Consider the following 19450-nt stretch of genomic DNA (forward strand, 5'->3'; position numbering starts at 1 on the left):
TTGTATTAATGAACTTATTGACCAAAAGTCAAAAGCTCCACTAAAAGGTGAACAGAACAGAGGAGCTGGCAATATGGAGTTGGTTCAACACTTAAGAGATGGCTGCTCTTTCAGAAGAACTGGATTTGGTTCCCAGTACTCACATAACAACTTACAACCATGTGAAACTTCAGTTCCTGCTCCATAGTACCCAATGTTTTTTATATATATATTAAAGAATGAACCCCCAAAATTGGTAAAATTTTCTTCTTCATTCTGATAAATTGTCATCAAACCATTAAGTACTTTGTAACATACCTTTGTAGAATGCCATTTTCCTGGGGTATTACACCATTGATAGCTGCCTGCAAAGGAAAAATAAGGGGGGTTCAGAATTTTAACAAAATAGATAACTGAACTAGCGGAATGAAGAATGTCATAATAGAAAGCAAATATATCTTGAAATATTTAAACAAAATACTGAATGTTCCCTAATGGTAAAAAGAATCTTCTCTTAAGTGCTTTCTACTTTACCATAATAAAATATAATATTTAGAAAGCTTTTGATTACGACTCTTGTTTTTCCTTTGGGGAATTATTAAGTTCCATTCCATATACTGGTGGAACTATGTCAATGACAGCCCTACATAGACCAATCAGACTCTCCAAGGACTATGGACCTTAAGTGAATTGAAATTGACCAAAGAATACTATATTCTTCTACAAAACTACTAAAGAGGTCATTTTTTTCTGAGTCAACTGTTGGACAAAATGTTTTACTGGCTTCCCTAACAGCCTGATTATTCAAATGTTCTTTCAAACCTGTAGCTTCTTTTCTTCACACTTCGGATAATTTCTGCTTGCTACACATTCTACTTTATATTCAAAGATTCAAGTATATAATCTGAGATTTTTAAAAGGTGAGTCTCTAGTTTGACTGAATATAAATGAAAATAATTACTAAAACCAATACATTTTAAGAATACAGTTAACACAAATAGAAAAGAAATTCAAACATTTATTGGAAATAAAAATGATAAATGTATTTCTATTTAACAATATACATTATTAGCAGATCAAATTAAATGGTATAACTAAATCTTGCAAATTCCATATTTGGAAAGTTTCATCAACTATCCACTTTTTTCCATTAATGGAAAATACTAGAAGTATAGAAATCAGTGCATTTTTGTTCAAGTTGTTTCCTTGCAATATGTCAGAATTAAAATAACTTCAGACCCCCTAAGTAACAGGTAGTTAACTCACAGGATATTTGCATTTTAGCATTCACAATTCCCATCCTGCATCACGTCAGCTCTTCCCAACACAAGATGTTCTTTCATTCATTTATACTGATCCCTTATATCCAATCTAGCATCAACCTAGCCTACAATTTTTTGAGTTGCTAACCCAGAACTGTCTGGTCACTAAGACAGCAGTTGTGAGCAAGGCAATCCTATGATTTTCATAGATTGCACCCTAAGTAGAAAGGTATCTTATTACAATCTTATCCTCATTATAACATTATCACTTATATCAATGACAGCTTCTAAAGAAGTCTCTCAATACTTACAAAGTAGGTAATTTCTAGCTTCTACCTCATTTATACTGTAAATCTATTGAGCTGTAAGAAAGAAATTGAGATGGAAATTTCCCTACTTACATACTGGCGAGATAAAGAAATAAGAATAGATATAAAGGCAGTGCCTTTAATCCCAGCACTCGGGAGGCAGAGGCAAGCGGATCTCTGTGAGTTCGAGGTCAGCCTGGTCTACAAGAGCTAGTTCCAGGACAGGCCACAAAGCTACACAGAGAAACCCTGCTTTGAAAAACAAATCAACATCCCCCCCCCCAAAAAAAAGAGTAGATATAAATGCCCACACAAAAATGGAAAGGTCTAAAACAAAATATGATATTACAGTTATAAGCTAATATGAAAGCTGAAGAGATAGCTCGATGATTAAGAGTCCTTGATGGTATTGGAAAGAACCAAATTCAGTTTCAACACATAACATCAGCAGGCTCACAACCCCTTATAACTCCAGTTCCAGGAGACCCAAAAGCTTCATCTGGCCTCAGAAGGTGCTGAACACATGTGGTACACATATAGACAAGCAAGCACACACATATACGCATAAGAAAAATTAAATAATTTTTAAATCAGTCAATGTGTCCTCAAAAAGACTCCTAGTAACATTTTATCCTTTCTGGAATGAAAATAAAATCATTTTTCTTGAGTAATTTTAAATTTTAAGAAATATAGCAGGTGATTGATAATAACCAACTATATTTAAATTCGTTCTAATAAACTTTTCTTCTAAATTACTATTTTCAATACATTTCTAAAGATCTTTTATTATTTTTAATTGTTTATATGCATGTGTGCATATGATTATAGGTACCAACAGAGGCCAGAGATGCCAGTTTCCCTGAAATTGGAGTTACAGGAAGTTATAAATCTAACAACAAATTCTTTATCTCCAAATTTTAGACTCTGACTAACCCTCTACGTACTCTGGTCCAAACCACCATACAGTCCCTCTGAAACTGTATTTCCATAGTGTAGTGATATTTCATTTGTATTTTAATAAGCAAAGCTTGCCTGAAAATCAGAGTAAAACAGCCCCACTGGCCAGCCTTACAGACCAGGCAGTGGTGACTCACACCTTCAGACCCACCCAGTAACCATACTGGTTTGCTGTAGATACTGGACAGTAGTGCTGCACGCTCTTTAGTCCCAGCACTAGAGAGGAAAATAAAACAGGAGGAAACAACTCTCAGATACAGTCTCATTCTGAGATTCCTGGAGGCAGGATCGCCATTTTAGAGTGAAGTAGAGGTAAGAACCAGTGGCTGACTGTTTTGCTTTTCTGACCTTCAGGCTGAACCCCAATTTCTGTCTCTTGAGTTTTTATCAATCATGCTACATCATAGTTTCCAAATGATCTCCAGCTCCCACCCTTGGCCCATACATCTCATTTCTCCACAAGGCATTCAACAAAAATGCTGAGTCAAATAAAACCCTTTCCCTCTCAAAAGTGCAATAATACTCTGCCAAACACAGTTGTAAGTCGTCCGCTTTACAGTATTCGGGGATAAACAGCAATCCTACTTTAGATAGAGTGCCAAATCAAAGAGATATACGCACACCCATGCTCAGTCCCATTATTCACAGCAGCAAAAGGCAAAGTAACCAAATCCTATAAAATATATATTACCGTATGACTGATCATTGTTCATGTGTAAGTATAACTGACAAAATGAAATATTCAGGCTGTACATGTTATAGCTTGACATATACATATATTATAATGATTAGCACAACTGAATTAAAAATACCATTATTATATAATTAGTTGCTGTGTGTGTGTGTGTGTTAGATCTTTGATATCCTGACTAATGTGAATAACGTTATTAGGAACATAGAAGTTTGTTGAGATTAACTGGATTAAGAATTAAATGACATTTGGCAGAAAACTTAGGAAAATTAGCAATGATAATTATTCACTTTCAATTAGTTTTTAAATTATCTATTTTGTTGTAATAATACAGAGGTACATAATGTCTGCACACACTAAGCTAGAAATGCAGATATGTATCCTATATCAAGTTCTGCTCCCAATGAGGTAATTAGGAATGGAGCCCAGAAATCATTTTTACAAGTTCAAGTGATTCTGATGCAATGAGTGCTAAAGAAAAATATAGTTTTTAACATACATATTAGGTACCAATAAAAAAAAATCTTTTACTATACCTTACCATACAGGATATTTTTTCTAATCTCCTTATTACTTCCAAAGTTACTTCATGTCTAAATGCATAGACCTTTCATAAATCCCTGGTTTAAATATACTCTCACTGCAGCCAGAAATACATTGTATTCCAGCTCCATCACTAACTAGCTATGTGATTTTAAGAATTACTTAATTCCTTTCTGCTTCAGTTTTCCCATCCATAAAATGGGGTTAATAATAGTATTTGTAGCCTGTAATCAAAATATTGGAAGGCAAAAGATGGCCATTGTAAAGAAATAAGACTGCTGACAGCTTGGTTTTAGAAACGATTATTTTTCTTGTTACTGTGACAAAATACTTTATAAAAGCAATTGAAGCTTCAAAGGAAGGGTTTATTTTGGCTCACAGATTGGAGACAGAGTTCTTCATGACGGGGAAGGAAAGTTAGAAAAGTCACATTGTGCCTCTAAGTCAAGAAGCAGAAGGAAATGACTGGTGGTGCTCAGCTGGCTTCCTTCATCCCTGTTTATTCACGCCATGGCATGATGCCACCACTGCTTCAAAGGGTCTCCACTCCTCAGTTTAGCCTCTTCGGAAACAATGTTGATTATTATCCTACTGGGCTCTGATTGTTCTTCATGGACGGGCTCTGTGGGAGCCTTCTCAGCTTGGTCGATCACCTTCCTGGACCTGGGGGGAGTTGGGAGGACCTTGGTCTTAGCATAGAGTGGGGAACCCTGATGGCTCCTTGGCCTTGAGAGGGAGGGAGGGGAGGTATGGGTGGAGGGGAGGGGAGGGAAGGGGGAGAAGGAGGGGAGAGAAGGGGGAGAAGGAGGGGAGGGAGGGGGGAGGAGGAGGGAAGGAGATGGAAATTTTTAAAAAAAAAAAAAAAATAGAAAAAAAAAAGAAATAAAAAAAAATAAAAAAAAAATAAAAGAAAACTAATAACCTAATAGTAAATATAAATAAATATGCAAAAAGAGCCAAGAACACCTTAAAAATAATAAAGTTACCAAGGGTATTTCTAAATCTACAGTAACTGAAATACAGGATGGTATTGAAGCAATGGTACTCAAACCAATAAAAAAGAGCAGAATTGAAACATAAACTCACACATATAAGGATTCTGGATTTATAACAAAGGCGTCACTGAAGAGAAGTAAAACTGTCTTTTCAACAGTGAAGGCAAATGAAATTGATATTCTATAAGTAGAAAAACAAGAATAAGAAACTTCAGCCCATCCCATACCACACTCAAAATCAATCTCTGTGCCTAAAGAGATGATTCAGTGGTTAAGAGCACTTGTTACTCTTGCAAGGACCTGCGTTCAGTTCCCAGAACCCACATGGTGACTCACAACTACCCTTAACTACAGTTCCAGGAAATCTTAATGCCCTCTTCTGACCTCTGCTAGCACCTGCCAAATGCATGGTGCACCATAAATGCAGGCAAAGCACTCATACACATAAATAAAATAAATAAATCTAACAAAATGTTTAATCAATCCCAATTAATTAGAACTCTAAATATAAAAAGCAAAGCAATAAAACTTCTAAAAAAAATTTAAGAGCCGGGCAGTGGTGGCGCACGCCTTTAATCCCAGCACTCGGGAGGCAGAGGCAGGCGGATCTCTGTGAGTTCGAGACCAGCCTGGTCTACAAGAGCTAGCTCCAGGACAGGCTCTAAAGCTGCAGAGAAACCCTGTCTCAAAAAACCAAAAAAATAAAATAAAATAAAATTTAAAACATCTCCATGTGCATAGAATAGACAGAGATTTCATTCATAACACAATCCAAACTTCAAAATCAATAGAAGCAAAAGTTACAAATGAACTCATTCTTGTTCATTAAAGATTTTCATTAAAAAAGCAAAAAAGCAGAACACAGAATAGAAGATCTTCACATCATACAACAAAGAGCTCTTATCCAGAAAACATAAAAAAAAACTCTTGTGAACCAACAGGAAAACACCTAACTTGAATAGAAAAAATAGAAAAACAACAACAACAAAATAAAAATTGAATGGGCACTTAGAAGAAAGCATCACCAAATGCCCATTATTAACAAGAGAAGTATAATTTTTTTCTGAAGTATAAATTAAAACCCCAACAAAATGATTCTATAACTTATATGAATAGGAAAAAATAAAATGACTGGCAACTACAGCAAGAATATATAGGGTATCTGGAACTCATATTTTGCAATAAGTCCAGGTGTGCTGTTTAGTTTTTTTGTCTATTTGGGTTTCTGTGTTTTTTGTCAACTTGACACAAGCTAAGGTCCTCTAAGAAGTGAAAAACCTCTATTGAGACTGGCCTGTAGACAAGTCATTGGTGCATTTTCTTAACTAATAATTGATGTAGGAGCCCTAGTCCATTGTGGATAGTGCCATCCCTGGGCAGGAGATCTTCGGCTACATAAGAAAGCAGGCTAAGCAAGCCAGTAAGCAGCATTTCTCCAGTTCCTGCTTTGCTTCCCTCAACAATGGACTGCAATTGGGATGTGTAAGCCAAATGCGTTCAAATGTGTCCCCAAGTTGCTTTTGGTCATAGTGTGTATCACAGCAACAGAAAGCAAACTAAGATAATAAGAAAGGTTGTACTGACAACCATTTTTGTGAAATGTCATGTGGTGTGACAACAGTGGGTGCAGGGCTTTAAGGAAAGAATGTTACTGCAAAAGGCTATATCCTGAAATCAAAGTGCATAATGAAACCAGACCACAAAACAGCTCAGGTTTGCTTAAACAGGAGAGTGCATTCTCCGTTTGTTCCACGAGATCGTGCTGTTTTGCTCTCACAGCATCACCTACCATGAATTACTAACAAATGTGCTGGCTGTTAAGTTGATTCAACCCCTAACTAAGCATTGGCGTTTAACCTCAACACTGCTAGCACACATCTGTTGCCTTCCTCCACACGGTCCACAAGAGGAAAGCAGGCACATCTGTCGGAGTAGGAAACAGACTGTTGCTCAGGATTAAAGGCTTTCAAAGGCAACACCCCTTCAGAAAGGCGCGTTTCTCTTCCAGAGTAGTCTGAGCTGCTGAGAGGAAACATCAATAAACCAAGAAACTACCCACATGCCTTCTCATTTTTCCTATTCCACTTCTTCCGTCTAATGCTGGGCAGCTCAAGAGCATCCTGCCAACTCCCTTACTAAGAGCCAGCATTTCAGTTGTTGAAAACTAGGGAGTCAAACCACTAGTGAATAAAACATCAAAGTGCAGGCCTGAAACAAAGAGCATTAGCTAGAAAGGAATTACAAGGTTACAAAACAAAGACTATACCATAGTTTACATACTGGATGTTCCCACGTGTCAAAGGTTTGGTCCCACACAGCCTTTGCTGGGAAATAGTAGACTCACTGAGGATCAAAACTTGGCAGGAAGGTACTAAGGTCACAAAGGGCACACCCCTGAGGAAGATGTGAGACCCAACCACTTACTCTTTCTCTCTTCCTCACATAACTAATATTCCACTACCAAGTGCTTCAGCCAATAATTAGGCACGGCTCATTCCAAGTCCAAAACGAAAAAGACCAATTGATTGTGGACTAGAACCTCCAACACTGTGTCAAAGTCGATCCTGAAGCTAGATGAGAATCACCTGAGACTAGATAAGAATCACCTCCTATCTTCACGACTGAGGAAATTTCAAAAATTTGGGGAGTTCTGTGTAACAAATCAAGAATCAAAACCAAGTATTATTTTATCAAAGTGAAACCCTGTAACATCACTACCAATGTGTGACCTATCCTTTCAAAAACCTTATATGTGAAATCACAAAAATCGGAGTTTCTGCAAAATAAGAATAAGGAGTCAAAAAAAGTAATATTTTTACTAAATGGATGAGATCACAAAGGCCCAGAAAGATGCAGTGACTTGCCTGAAAGTGCGCAGCAAATAAACAGCTTTGCCAAAACTAGAAATCTGGTCCTTCACTTCCAACCCAATTCTTAGAATAAATCAAATATAATCACAACCTCTACGGGAAAACTGATTCCATGGCATTAGAGCAAAAGACGTGAAAATAGCAGGCAAGGTTTAAATTCAGCTCTGTAACAGAGTGTGCAAGCTCACACTCATCCAGGAAAGGTCTCAGCAAGATTTCTGCTTTGGGGTCCCAAAAGGACTCATGGTTACCAGAAAAGTAAGGCAAACAGGGAGGGGTGGTTCTACATATAATGCTCTAGGACATGTTCCCAGTGACCTAGCTTCCTCCCACTAGGCACTTCGCTGTATTTTGTTTTAAATATACTGGTGTTTACATTTTTTTATAAAATATATTTTGTTCATTTCTTTTTTCCCCCAACTCCTAGACACTCTCTAATCTCCCTACTCACCCAACTTCATTTTTGTTCTTTCTCTCTCAAGGGGGAAAAAACAACACTTAAAAAAAAGGCCAAAACATAATGGGTAGTGGGGCAGGGAACCAAGACCAAACACGAAGTACTCCTGAGCATGGGGTCTGCCTTAGAGTGTGGTTTATGTACCTAGTGTTTATACACCCATTGGAGAAAACTGGCTTTTCCTCTCCCACCCAGTAGGTAGCAATTACAGAAGGATTAAAGGAGTGCAGAAGTACAAATACAAAAAGTGTCTGAAGGCCACTGATTATGGCCAGTACTAAAGGCTTGGCTGCTTTCTGAGGAGACTCATCATGTCACTTGCTACAACATTTATTAAACTGCAAGTGGTCATAAAACTTCAAGTAGAAAAGTAGTTCACATATGAGAACTACTACAACTACATCCTGGGCAGGGTAGTCAGAGATTGTTCTACCTAATTTTAGGTAAGTGTTAAAATAGATTTCTTCAAACGTGAAAAGTAATGAAGGGAAATGTCTCAAAACACCTGGATGAAAAAGTGGGACAGATTATGTGTGTGATAACTCTTTGGTCTTCACTACTCAGTCAGTATACATGGCTCATTTAATCTTCTATTAGTACAAAATTATCTTTGATAACTAGAAATCCCAAGATAAATCAGAAATGAAGATACCGCCAGGTGGTAGTGAAGTACATCTTTAGTCCAAACACTCGGGAAGCAGAGGCAGGTAGAGCTCTGTAAGTCCAAAGCCAGTCTAGTCTACAAAGTGAATCCCAGGATAGGCAGAGCTGTTATATGAGGAAACACTGTGAAGAAAGAAAGAGAGAGGGAGAGGGAGGGGGGAGGAGAGAGAGGGAGGGAGAGAGAGAGGGAGGGAGAGAGGGAGAAAGAGGGAGAGAAGGGAAGGAAGGAAGGAAGGAAGGAAGGAAGGAAGGAAGGAAGGAAGGAAGGAAGGAAGGAAGAAAGGAAGGAAGGAAGGAAGGGAGAGAGAAAGAGAGAGAGAGAGAGAGAGAGAGAGAGAGAGAGAGAGAGAGAGAGAGAGAGAAGGAAAAAATGTAGATACCAACTGGCAAATTCTGTCTCAAGTTGAAACATGTAGTGAAAAATAGATGCATGTACTCTGAATCATTTTTTCTTCTACAAATTAAAGAGTGTTGGCCAACATAGGCAAAAACTACAGCAAAATCTGAGTGTAAAAGTTCAAAATTCATTTATTATGAACACGGAATATTTAAAATACAATATGATTAGGTTAGTGCCACTTATATTTTATTTCACTTCTGGATTGCCAAATTCTAACTCACTGTCAATCATTCTTCCTCATTTACTTACCTTTGTCGACATAAATGAAAACTGAGATTTATCTCCTAAAAAAAAAAAAATCTCCACTGCAAAGGTATTTATCCTATCTTAACTACAGGTACGGGCCATGTGGGAAATAATCTGAGGTAGACAGCAATAGAAACTGTATGGTACACAGCAAGTAAAACATAAAGAAAGACACTCAAAATTAACTTTCAGTATCAGAGCAAGTGACTAATGACTAGAATTCTTGGAACTACGTTGTATTTTTACAGAAAATATTTGCCATCTATGTGACCAAATCAACAAAATAGTAAAAAAATTTATAAACAACCTTATAAACAAGTTATTCTCATTCCTGAATGTATGAACAAGGTTAAGACACAATTTGTCTTACCAATTTTTCAGGACACTTTCCGAGTTTAGATACTGTATAATAATCCTTTTGTACAATGTGAAAATTTGTCACTATGATTGGTTTAATAAAGAAACTGACTAGCCAATAGCTGAACAGGATAAGGTTAGGCAGGAGTGCCAGACTAGGAGAATGTTGAAAGCAAGAAGGGCAGCATCTGGAATCCTCAGCCAGACACAGAGGGAGCAAGAGATGAACGTGCCATATTACACCATATGACAGAGTGTAAATATGGAATATGGGTTAATTTAAAATGTAAAAGCTAGTTAGTAATAACCCTGAGCTATTAGCTGGGCATTTATAATTAATAAGTCTCTGTGTATTTATTTGAGAGTGACTGTGGGACAGAAAAACTCCACCTACATTTAGGGCTATAGCATGAATGCATCCCCTCAATTTTCTGTGTTAGAAAATTAAGCAGCTGGGCACGGTGGTGCAAACCTTTAGCCCAGCACTCAGGAAGAACAGGTAAGTGGATTTCTATTGAGTTTCAGGCCATCCTAGTCTATACAGCCAGTTTCCAGTCAGTCAGAGCTATAAAGTGAGACCCTAAGCCATGTATTAGTTATATTTGCAAAGTGGAAGCTTTGAGAGGTAACTGGGACTTAAAGGCTCTGTACTTGTTAATGGATCCATTCATTATTAGATGAACAACAAATTAATAGGATAATGACAGAATGGCTTTGTTATAAAAAGCTCCCACTTAGGCTAGATCTGCATTGGAATAAAGAGAGAGGTACCCTCAGGACAAGACTGTACCTAGCAAAGTTTCCAACCTGTGAAAAAGAACATAAAGCTCCTGGAAGGCATCGCAATGAAAAGCTACTACTAACATGGTTCAGGAGAGTGAGAGTAACCAACCCAAGCTGGCAGCTGAAATTGGTAGTGTCATCCACTTGGCAAGAATGCATGTGTAAAAGAGCTGTGAAATCTTCCACCATGATTTCAATGAGCCAATGGGGCTGGGCAAGGCATGACAGGAGAGTCCCTATCTGAAGCCTGGATATACAGCTGCATAAAGCTGTGGAAGTGAGCCTAGGTTGCAATGGAGACTCCCAAGTCTCCCATATGTCTCCCATATGCCAGAGACAGGAGACATCTATCAAGGAGAGCTGCACAAAAGAAGTGGATCCAAGCCTAGAGAGAGAGAATTCAAACAAAGCCATAATTCCTAATAGTGCCACACATTATGAGCTTATAGGGGCCAATTACATTCAAACAACCACATTCCACTCCCTGGCCTCCATGAGCTTTAACCAAATCATAATGGAAAATACAAATATTTTACAAATATTGTAAAATCAAAATGAAAAAGCAGATCACATACTTCAAGAATATAACGGCATAGGATTTACATTACCATTCCAAAACATAGGGAAGGGAGCACAGTGAGGAAATACTGGACCAAATCAAGACTGAAAACCAGATGAGCAAACTCCAACTCCATGTCTGGTGTCAAAACACTCTTCAGATCTCCAACTCCTTTCAACTTTGTTGACTGCAATACACCTCTTCCTTTTGGGCTGTTTCCACTGGCTGTTAGCAGATTTTCTCAGCAGGTATCCTACAGCTCTGGCATCTCCAACACTTTGGGGTAGGCAAGACAATCTAGGTTCCAACTTCACACCTTTTACACAATGGCCTCTCTGGGCCTCCATTCAAGACACCCCTAACACATGACTGGCCTCAGCAGCTTTCCTTAAATGAGGGGGCAAATTCCATAAGCCATTTCTTTTATCCTTAACTCTAAAGCTAGAACCACATGGCCAAAGCTGCCACGTTCTGCTGTTTGCTGGGGCTGGAACATGGTCCCCTCATTCAATTACATCTTCACCAGCTTTCTGTGCTTGATTGTTACCTTCACTGCCTAAGCTTGACTGTCCTTGAACTTGCTCTGCAGACCAGGTTGGCCTCAAACTCAGAGATCCACCAGGATCTGCATTCCCAGTGCTGGGATTAAAGGTGCACACCATAAGACCCAGCTCTAAGCTTCTCATTGATTCCTTTTTACAAGCTAGAAAGTTAGTTGGATGGGATCTTGCCCTGAGGTAAACCACTCTCTTAATCCCATTTCTTAATCTGTTTATCTCCTTGAACACAGGATTTAGCTCTATTCCTCTTCCTGGTGCTCCTTTACTCAATTTGTACATTTTGTATTTTTATTTGCTGAGCTTGCTCCTTTTCATTATAAATCTTCATTAGATTTACCACTAGTAACCATACAAGAGTCTATATATAGAAGGCTGTTTTGAGATTTCCTCTGCCAATGGAATGAATCCAAACCTCGTTACTTTAGCCTCAGGCAGACTCTTTGGCAAGGGCAAAAAGCAGCCACATTCTTTTTTTGTGTTACCAAAATAGCATAAGTACAATCTCTAGACAACATACTAAAATTCTTCTCTTCGGACACCTCTTGAGCCGGCCCCCAACAGTTGAAGTAACTCTTAAAGAGCACCACTGTCTTCCATGTTCCTACTAGTATGGTCCATAAAGTAGTGCTTAACGCATTCCACTGTTTGCCTAACCCAAATTCCTCCAAACAAAATCATGGTCGGGCCTATCACAGCAATACCCCAGTCTCTGGTGTCAATTTCTATCTTAGGGTTTCTATCGCTGTAAAGAGACACCATAACTAAGTAACTCTTAAACATCATGGCAGGGAGCATCTTGTAGCACAAACTCTAATTGGTCTTAATAAAAACCTGGAGTCAGATATTAGGGGTGAAAGCTGAGAGATCAAAGAAGATGTGTAGTCAGCCACTACAGAGACCTTTTACCTCTAGTGAATTCTCAGACTAAAGGGTTGATCCTGTCTCTATGAATCCTCAGACAGAACACTCAGACTGCATCTGTCTCCACCACACCTCAGACTGCATCTGAGCTCCGGCCTCCTCCCACCTTATATTGCTCTTTCCACCCAGACATATCCCTTCCTGTCTCTACCTCCCTAGTGCTAGATTAAAAGTGTGTGACTCCCAAGTACTAGGATTAAAGGTGTGAGCCACCACCACCTGGCTCTAATTCTCTTTTAGACTGGATCCATCTTGTGTAGTCCAGGGTGGCCTTGAACTCAGAGATCCATCTGCCTAGGTTAAAGGTGTGTGCCACCACTGCCTGGCCGCTATGGCTAGCTAGCGGTTTTGTTCTACACTCTGGTCTTAAGGCAAACTTTGTTAGATTACAAAGAAAATTAACTACAACATCTTGATTAGAAGGCAACAGGAAATGGTCTAAGACACTTGGCATGGCTTGAGCATATATGACACCTGAAGCCCACCCCCATAGTGACACACTGAGTCCAACAAGGCAATACCTACTACAAAGCCACACCTTCTAATAGTGCCACACCCTATGAGCTTAGGGGGGCCAATTACATTCAAACTACCACAGGTAATGTGTATGGTATCACTGTATGTTGGAAGAATGTAATTTGTTCTTTGATTTTACAGGGGGTTACAGTTAAGAGATTGTCCTCAGTCTCAGAAGAGACTTTAAACTTTTTAACAGCGTTGAGACTAAAAGACTATGGGAAGTGCATTCATACTATGGCCAGGAGTCTATGGTGGCCAGGAAGTAAAATGTGGTGGTTTAAATGTCTCCCATGGACTTTGTCATTTGAATATGTGATCCCCATTTGGTGGCACTGTTTGGGGAAGTTTAAGGTAGTGGCCTTTGGAAGGCAGTATGTCACTGTGGGAGAGTTTTGAGAGTTAAAAGACACCATTTTAAGTTTGCTCTCTCTGCTTCATATTTTAAATGTGAGCCCTCTGATCTACTCCAACAGCCATGCCCGATACCTATTGCCTCTACTTCTTCATGTAGTCTCATCCTCTGGAACCCCAAGTTCAAATAAACTCTTTCTACATAAAAAATAAAGAGTAAATAAAAGCTCTCTCTTACATGCCTTGTTCTATCTCACCATCTTATAATGCAACAAGAGGCCTTCACCAACCATATCCTTGAACTTCCCAAACTCCAATCCTGGTCAAATAAATATCTGCTATAGCTTAGATCTCCCATATGATGAAAGGCTGCCCTCCCCATCCAAGATGCTAGTGGCATATCATGAAACCTATACAAAATAAAGCACAACAGAAGGAAGATGCATGGTTGAAGATATGCCTTTGAAGGAGATATGGGGAATCCAACCCACCACCCCTTATTCCTTAAATGACACAAGGTAGTCACTTCTTTGTTGCAGGACATTTGATAACACTGTGAACACCAAGATTGTGTGGTATGGCTCAGTCCTAGCACATACCTTTAATCCAAGAGCCTTCTGCTTGAATATTATAAACAGGATTAAAATAAAGTCAACCATAGGTCAAGAGGCGAAGCAAGCAACCAGTTGACAGAAAATGAACAGAGGATTAAGAAAAAACAGAGAATAAGAATGAGGATGAACAGAGACACACACAATGGGAGGGACACTGAGTTGGCAGAGATTTTTGTTTGAAGCAGCATGGGAGAATGAGGCTTCTGGGACTGAGGAGAAGTTCAGCTGGGTGCTTTCTCTGCCTCTCTGAGCTAGCAGGCTTTCACCCCAGCATCTGGCATCTTGATTTCCAAAATCAAGCAAGGCAGAAAAACATGGACAGCACCTCACCTCTCATGTATTCAGAGTTATCTGGGAAAATTCTTGTGCAATATTTTAGAAAGGCTGGGTCAAGACAATATTCACACACAATATTCATACAGCCAATAAACATCTTAAAGTTTAAAACTAATGAATGTAGGCAATAGAAAAGGAGATGAACAAAAACTTAGGTCCCTACGGCATTACATAGTCCTAACTGTAAATTCCAATATCAAGGATTGATATAGCCCATTAGTCTTGGTTTTCCTTTTCGTTCTCCTTTATTCCTTTTGGTAAAGCCAAGAGGACTCAGTGGGCTTTGTAACCTCCCCAGTGATTTTTATCAGCTTGACCAAAAGACTATCTCAAATGTATGTAAATTAAATAGAACAATATATTTGTTATTGCAAAAGGTTTCAAGACAAGTAGCCCAGAAGCATCGCTCCAAATATGCTGCTGCCCCTCAGCCCATCCCCATCACGGCACTGTCATCTCTACCATGCCTTCTTGTATATAAAACGGGAATTATAAAGCATGAATTCAGGTCAGGCAGGAGAAATATTTCTCAATTTTCCTGTACCAAAATACAAAACAGAAAGTGAGAGAGACAGACAACAAGACCAAGAAATAAAGACAGAAAGAAGGGGACAGCAGGATCAATGATTTAAGAAAAAAAAAATCATCTCTACAGAGTTGGCAAAAACATGAATGAATAATACCAGATGTTCATTAGGCTTTAAGTATCCAAATCCCTAAAAATATTCATTCAATATGACCCAGAAATTCAGTCATAAATTGAATATATTCAGTTTTTTCTAGAAAAAATACTAGGTTAAATAATACACATATAAGAATGTTCTCCACAGTAATGCTTACAATATTGCAAACTACTGCAACAATCTTAAATGCCCACCAGAATAAGGATGGCAAAACTATTATACTACTATAACAACATGAAATACGATGCAAACACTTTAAAAACAAGTAGCTATATTTAGTAAGATAGAAATATGTTAATATAACAGTAAATAAATATAGATTATAAAAATGATACTATAAAGAGTCCTACTTTCAACATAAAAGTAGTGATATCATTACAAAAACAACTTGCAATAAATATACATAAAATATACATAAACATTAAGGCCATTCAAGAATTCATAAAGTTAAACTCAGGTCAAAGAATGAATTACTTACCACCAAGTCCCAGTTATTTTGTTCAAGCAATGTAATAGCTTCATCGATGTTTTCAATGCCGGTACATGCCTAAAAGCCAAATACATATGCATTTTTTAGGATTTTAGAAATGAGGTCAAACTTAAAATATAAATGGTATAAAACATAATTTAAACTGCATATAATCAGACTGAAGTCAAGACATTAAGTGGCTCATACTTCTCAGTAGTTAATACATGAGAGTTTGAAAAGTCTTACTTGGAAATATTAACAATTACAGGGACGGGAAGAGATGACCCAGGCAGTAAAGGTGCCAGCCCTGGCAACCTGAGCTCAATTCCTGGGACCCACATTATGGAAAGAGAACAATTCTTTCCTTTTTTTTTTTTTTTTTTTTTTTTTGGTTTTTCGAGACAGGGTTTCCCTGTAGTTTCTAGAGCCTGTCCTGGAACTAGCTCTTGTAGACCAGGCTGGCCTCGAACTCAGAGATCCGCCTGCCTCTGCCTCCCGAGTGCTGGGATTAAAGGCGTGCGCCACCACCGCCCGGCAAGAGAATCAATTCTTATAAGTTGTCCTCCGACTCCACATGTATGCCACAGCTTAAGAAAATGCAAACACAAACACACACACACACACACACAAATGAAGAAATGAATGCAGATTTTGACCAGGAATGGTGGTGCACACCTTTAAATCTAGCATTTGGGAGACAGAGTGAATCTCTGTTGAGTTCTAGGCCAGCCTGGCCTGAATAATGAGTTCCAAGCCAGCCAAGACTACCAGTGAGACCTTGTCTCCCTCCCCAACTACGAAAACAAAAACACCTTGTGAAAGCCAAGAACAGCAATGAAGCAAACACAGAAACTCCTGCTGGAGATCGACCTTTTTATTTTCCCCTAACACCTAAAAACAAAATGACAGAATTTAACTATCCAAACACAGTACTGAACACTCAAGTAACACAATTCTCAAATTATGAAAATAAAACCATAAAGAACATTCAAAACCAATCTGTTACCATCAGCATAAAACTTAGACATTGGAAATTAACTAGCACGTTATTTGTCATAAGCCAATTTACATCATCCTTTGATCCTCTCAATAATCACAGAAATGAAACATATGTCCATTAGAATTCTTACACATAAAAAGTCAATAAATCAATATGAGCCAAGTAACTTCTGTTTCATTCAGTCCTTTTACCAGCCTTTGAAGTAGCTACTACGCCCATTTTAACAAAGAGAAATCAATGCTTCAAAGATACTGTCCTGGCTTCATTTCTGTTGGTGTGATAAAATACTTAGACAAAAGCAACTTAGGGGAAAGTTTATTTTTAATCACAATCAACAGGCCATCACTTCAGGAAAAGTCACAGGAGAAGACACTTAAGTCATACTGTAGTTTGTTTCTATTGTTGCGATAAAGACAGCATGACCAAAAGTAACTTAAAGAAGAAAATGGTTTATTTTGCCTTGCATGAAGGAAAGTCAGAAACTCAAGCAGGCAAGGTCCTTGGAGGAAGGAACTAAAGCAGAGGCCATGGAGAACACTGCTTACTGGTTTGCTCACAGGGCTTGTTCAGCCTTTCTTATACAAACCAAGACTGTCCAGAGGTGGCACTACCACCAGTAGGTTGGGTCCTCCTCTATCACCTATCTGTCAGTCAAGAAAATGCCCCCACGGACTTGTCTGAGGGGATCTGATGGAGACCCTTTCTCAGTTGAAGTTCCTCTTCCCATCTGACACTGCCTTGTGCCAAGCTGACAGAAAAGTAACCAGGATCACACAGCAGATCACACATCCACAGTCAAGAGCAGAGAGAATGAATGTGTGCATGCTTAGTACTCAGCCAGTTTTCTTTATATTATACAGTCCAAGGTCAAAAAACATGAACATTTAAGAGGACATAATTTACAACACCACACCCTTCTCAAATGGCTGAAGCTAGTGAACACAAGACAAAAGAGATGTGAAACTAAGCCCAATTCTTTCACTTTTCACAAATAAGGACCATAGAACTCTAGTTCCTTTCACTAAAAATTATTTTCCATTGACACTGAGTTTGAATATATGACTTGATCTCTTTCCTATGAAAACTATAATAAGCATGTGGTGGTATAGTAACTCTGACCATGTCTTCAAAAGCATCATGAGTTTCTACTTACACTTCATCATTGTCCTAATTTGGGGGGGGGGGGCATCTCTATGATCCTATGACAAGATGTCAAAATAAATACACATGAATCACATATGAGACCAAATATTGAGGAGTTAATCACAAATACATATGCAACTTCTAAAGAAAGACTCTAAACAGGATCAACCACCACAGGGAAATGCCTCAATATTCCTGTGGTTTCTGGCCACTGAGTTATAGAGCTGTCACACAGAAATAGCATTAGTTTTGAGTAAAATATTGTGTCTGAGACAACTCATATAATGCTAGTAGTAATTTAAGTGAAACCATATTACCTAACTACACCACTTCTGGTATACACCTGAAGAACTAACTATAGAAGGCAACCGATGAATGGTGAAACAAACTGTGGTGTAGATATAATGATGGTGTGTGTATATATACAATGGAGTGTGCGTCAGCCATAAATGATGAAATTATGTTATTTGCTGGAGAATGGATCTAATTAGAGTTGATAACAATAAGTGAACTAAATTTGACACAGAAAGACAACTGCCATATTTTTATCTCATTTTTTGGTTCAAAAATTCTTTATAGATACATAGTCATATAAATATCTTTATATAAGAGCCGGGCGGTGGTGGCGCACACCTTTAATCCCAGCACTCGGGAGGCAGAGGCAGGCGGATCTCTGTGAGTTCGAGGCCAGCCTGGTCTACAAGAGCTAGTTCCAGGACAGGCTCTAAAAAAGCTGCAGAGAAACCCTGTCTCGAAAAACCAAAAAAAGAAAAAAATATCTTTATATATATATATATATATATATATATATATATATATATATATTTTATATATGACATGAAAGTAGAAGGGAACAAGGGGAAGAGAGATTAGCAAGGTGGAGAAAGGAAAGGTGGATTAAGGGTAAGGAATGAGAGGGGGCAAATATGGCCAAAGTATATAATGTACTTTTAAAAAAAAATATTTTCAATAAAAAGTTCACTATAAAACTGTCTATGAAGTATAGTACTATGAATAATGAATATATACCAATTAAAATTATTTAAATAAACAAAATAAAAATACTATAGCACAATGTAGTTACCTAAGAAATGGCCTGATCATATATATACATACACACATAAATACATATGGGTACACACATACATACACAAACTAACTAACCACATAACAGTGTTTTGGCCAATGACAGACCATCTATATGACAGTGCTATACCATGTAGCCTAGGTGTATAGAACATTAAATCAAGTCAGTTTGTTCATACAACACGATCTCTCATGATACATATCTCCTCCTGATCCTTACCTCTAGCTTCAAACACAAAACATTGCACATTTTCTACCAGACTTATATCCCTGGTCCATTTTTTCTTCCTTCTTGAACAAGATATACAGTACCATTCAATGACCATTTCTACTAAATCTATCATTTATAGGTCTATTTATAAATAGGCCTATTAATATTGATTGGGAATTTCTTGTGATTATGGGTTAATACTTTCCTGATTTTTAAAAAATATTTATTTATTTATTTATTTATTATGTATACAATACTCTGTCTGTGTGTTTGTCTGCAGGCCAGAAGAGGGCACCAGACCTCATTACAGATGGTTGTGAGCCACCATGTGGTTGCCGGGAATTGAACGCAGGACCTTTGGAAGAGCAGGCAATGCTCTTAAACACTGAGCCATCTCTCCAGCCCCTCCTGATTTTTTATATGCTTGATAACTTGTGATTATGTGCAAATATTTTGACATTTTCATATTTTGAATGCTGGATACCTC

At 38.2% G+C, this 19450-nt stretch overlaps 1 protein-coding gene across 2 annotated transcripts in view; it reads right to left on the bottom strand.

Annotated features, from left to right (window-relative positions):
- Faf1 (Fas associated factor 1) overlaps positions 1 to 19450 on the bottom strand; it is a 278068-nt gene that overhangs the window by 224799 nt on the left and 33819 nt on the right. For both annotated transcript variants that reach the window (XM_038332461.1, XM_038332462.1), the window contains exons 2-3: positions 15533 to 15601; positions 298 to 344 (exon numbers count right to left, since the gene is read on the bottom strand). In XM_038332461.1, the coding sequence (XP_038188389.1) occupies positions 298 to 344; positions 15533 to 15601 (116 nt within the window). The remainder of the gene's footprint in view (positions 1 to 297; positions 345 to 15532; positions 15602 to 19450) is intronic.

The sequence above is a fragment of the Arvicola amphibius genome, chromosome 6, assembly GCF_903992535.2.
Source record: "Arvicola amphibius chromosome 6, mArvAmp1.2, whole genome shotgun sequence".
NCBI classification, from domain to species: domain Eukaryota; kingdom Metazoa; phylum Chordata; class Mammalia; order Rodentia; family Cricetidae; genus Arvicola; species Arvicola amphibius.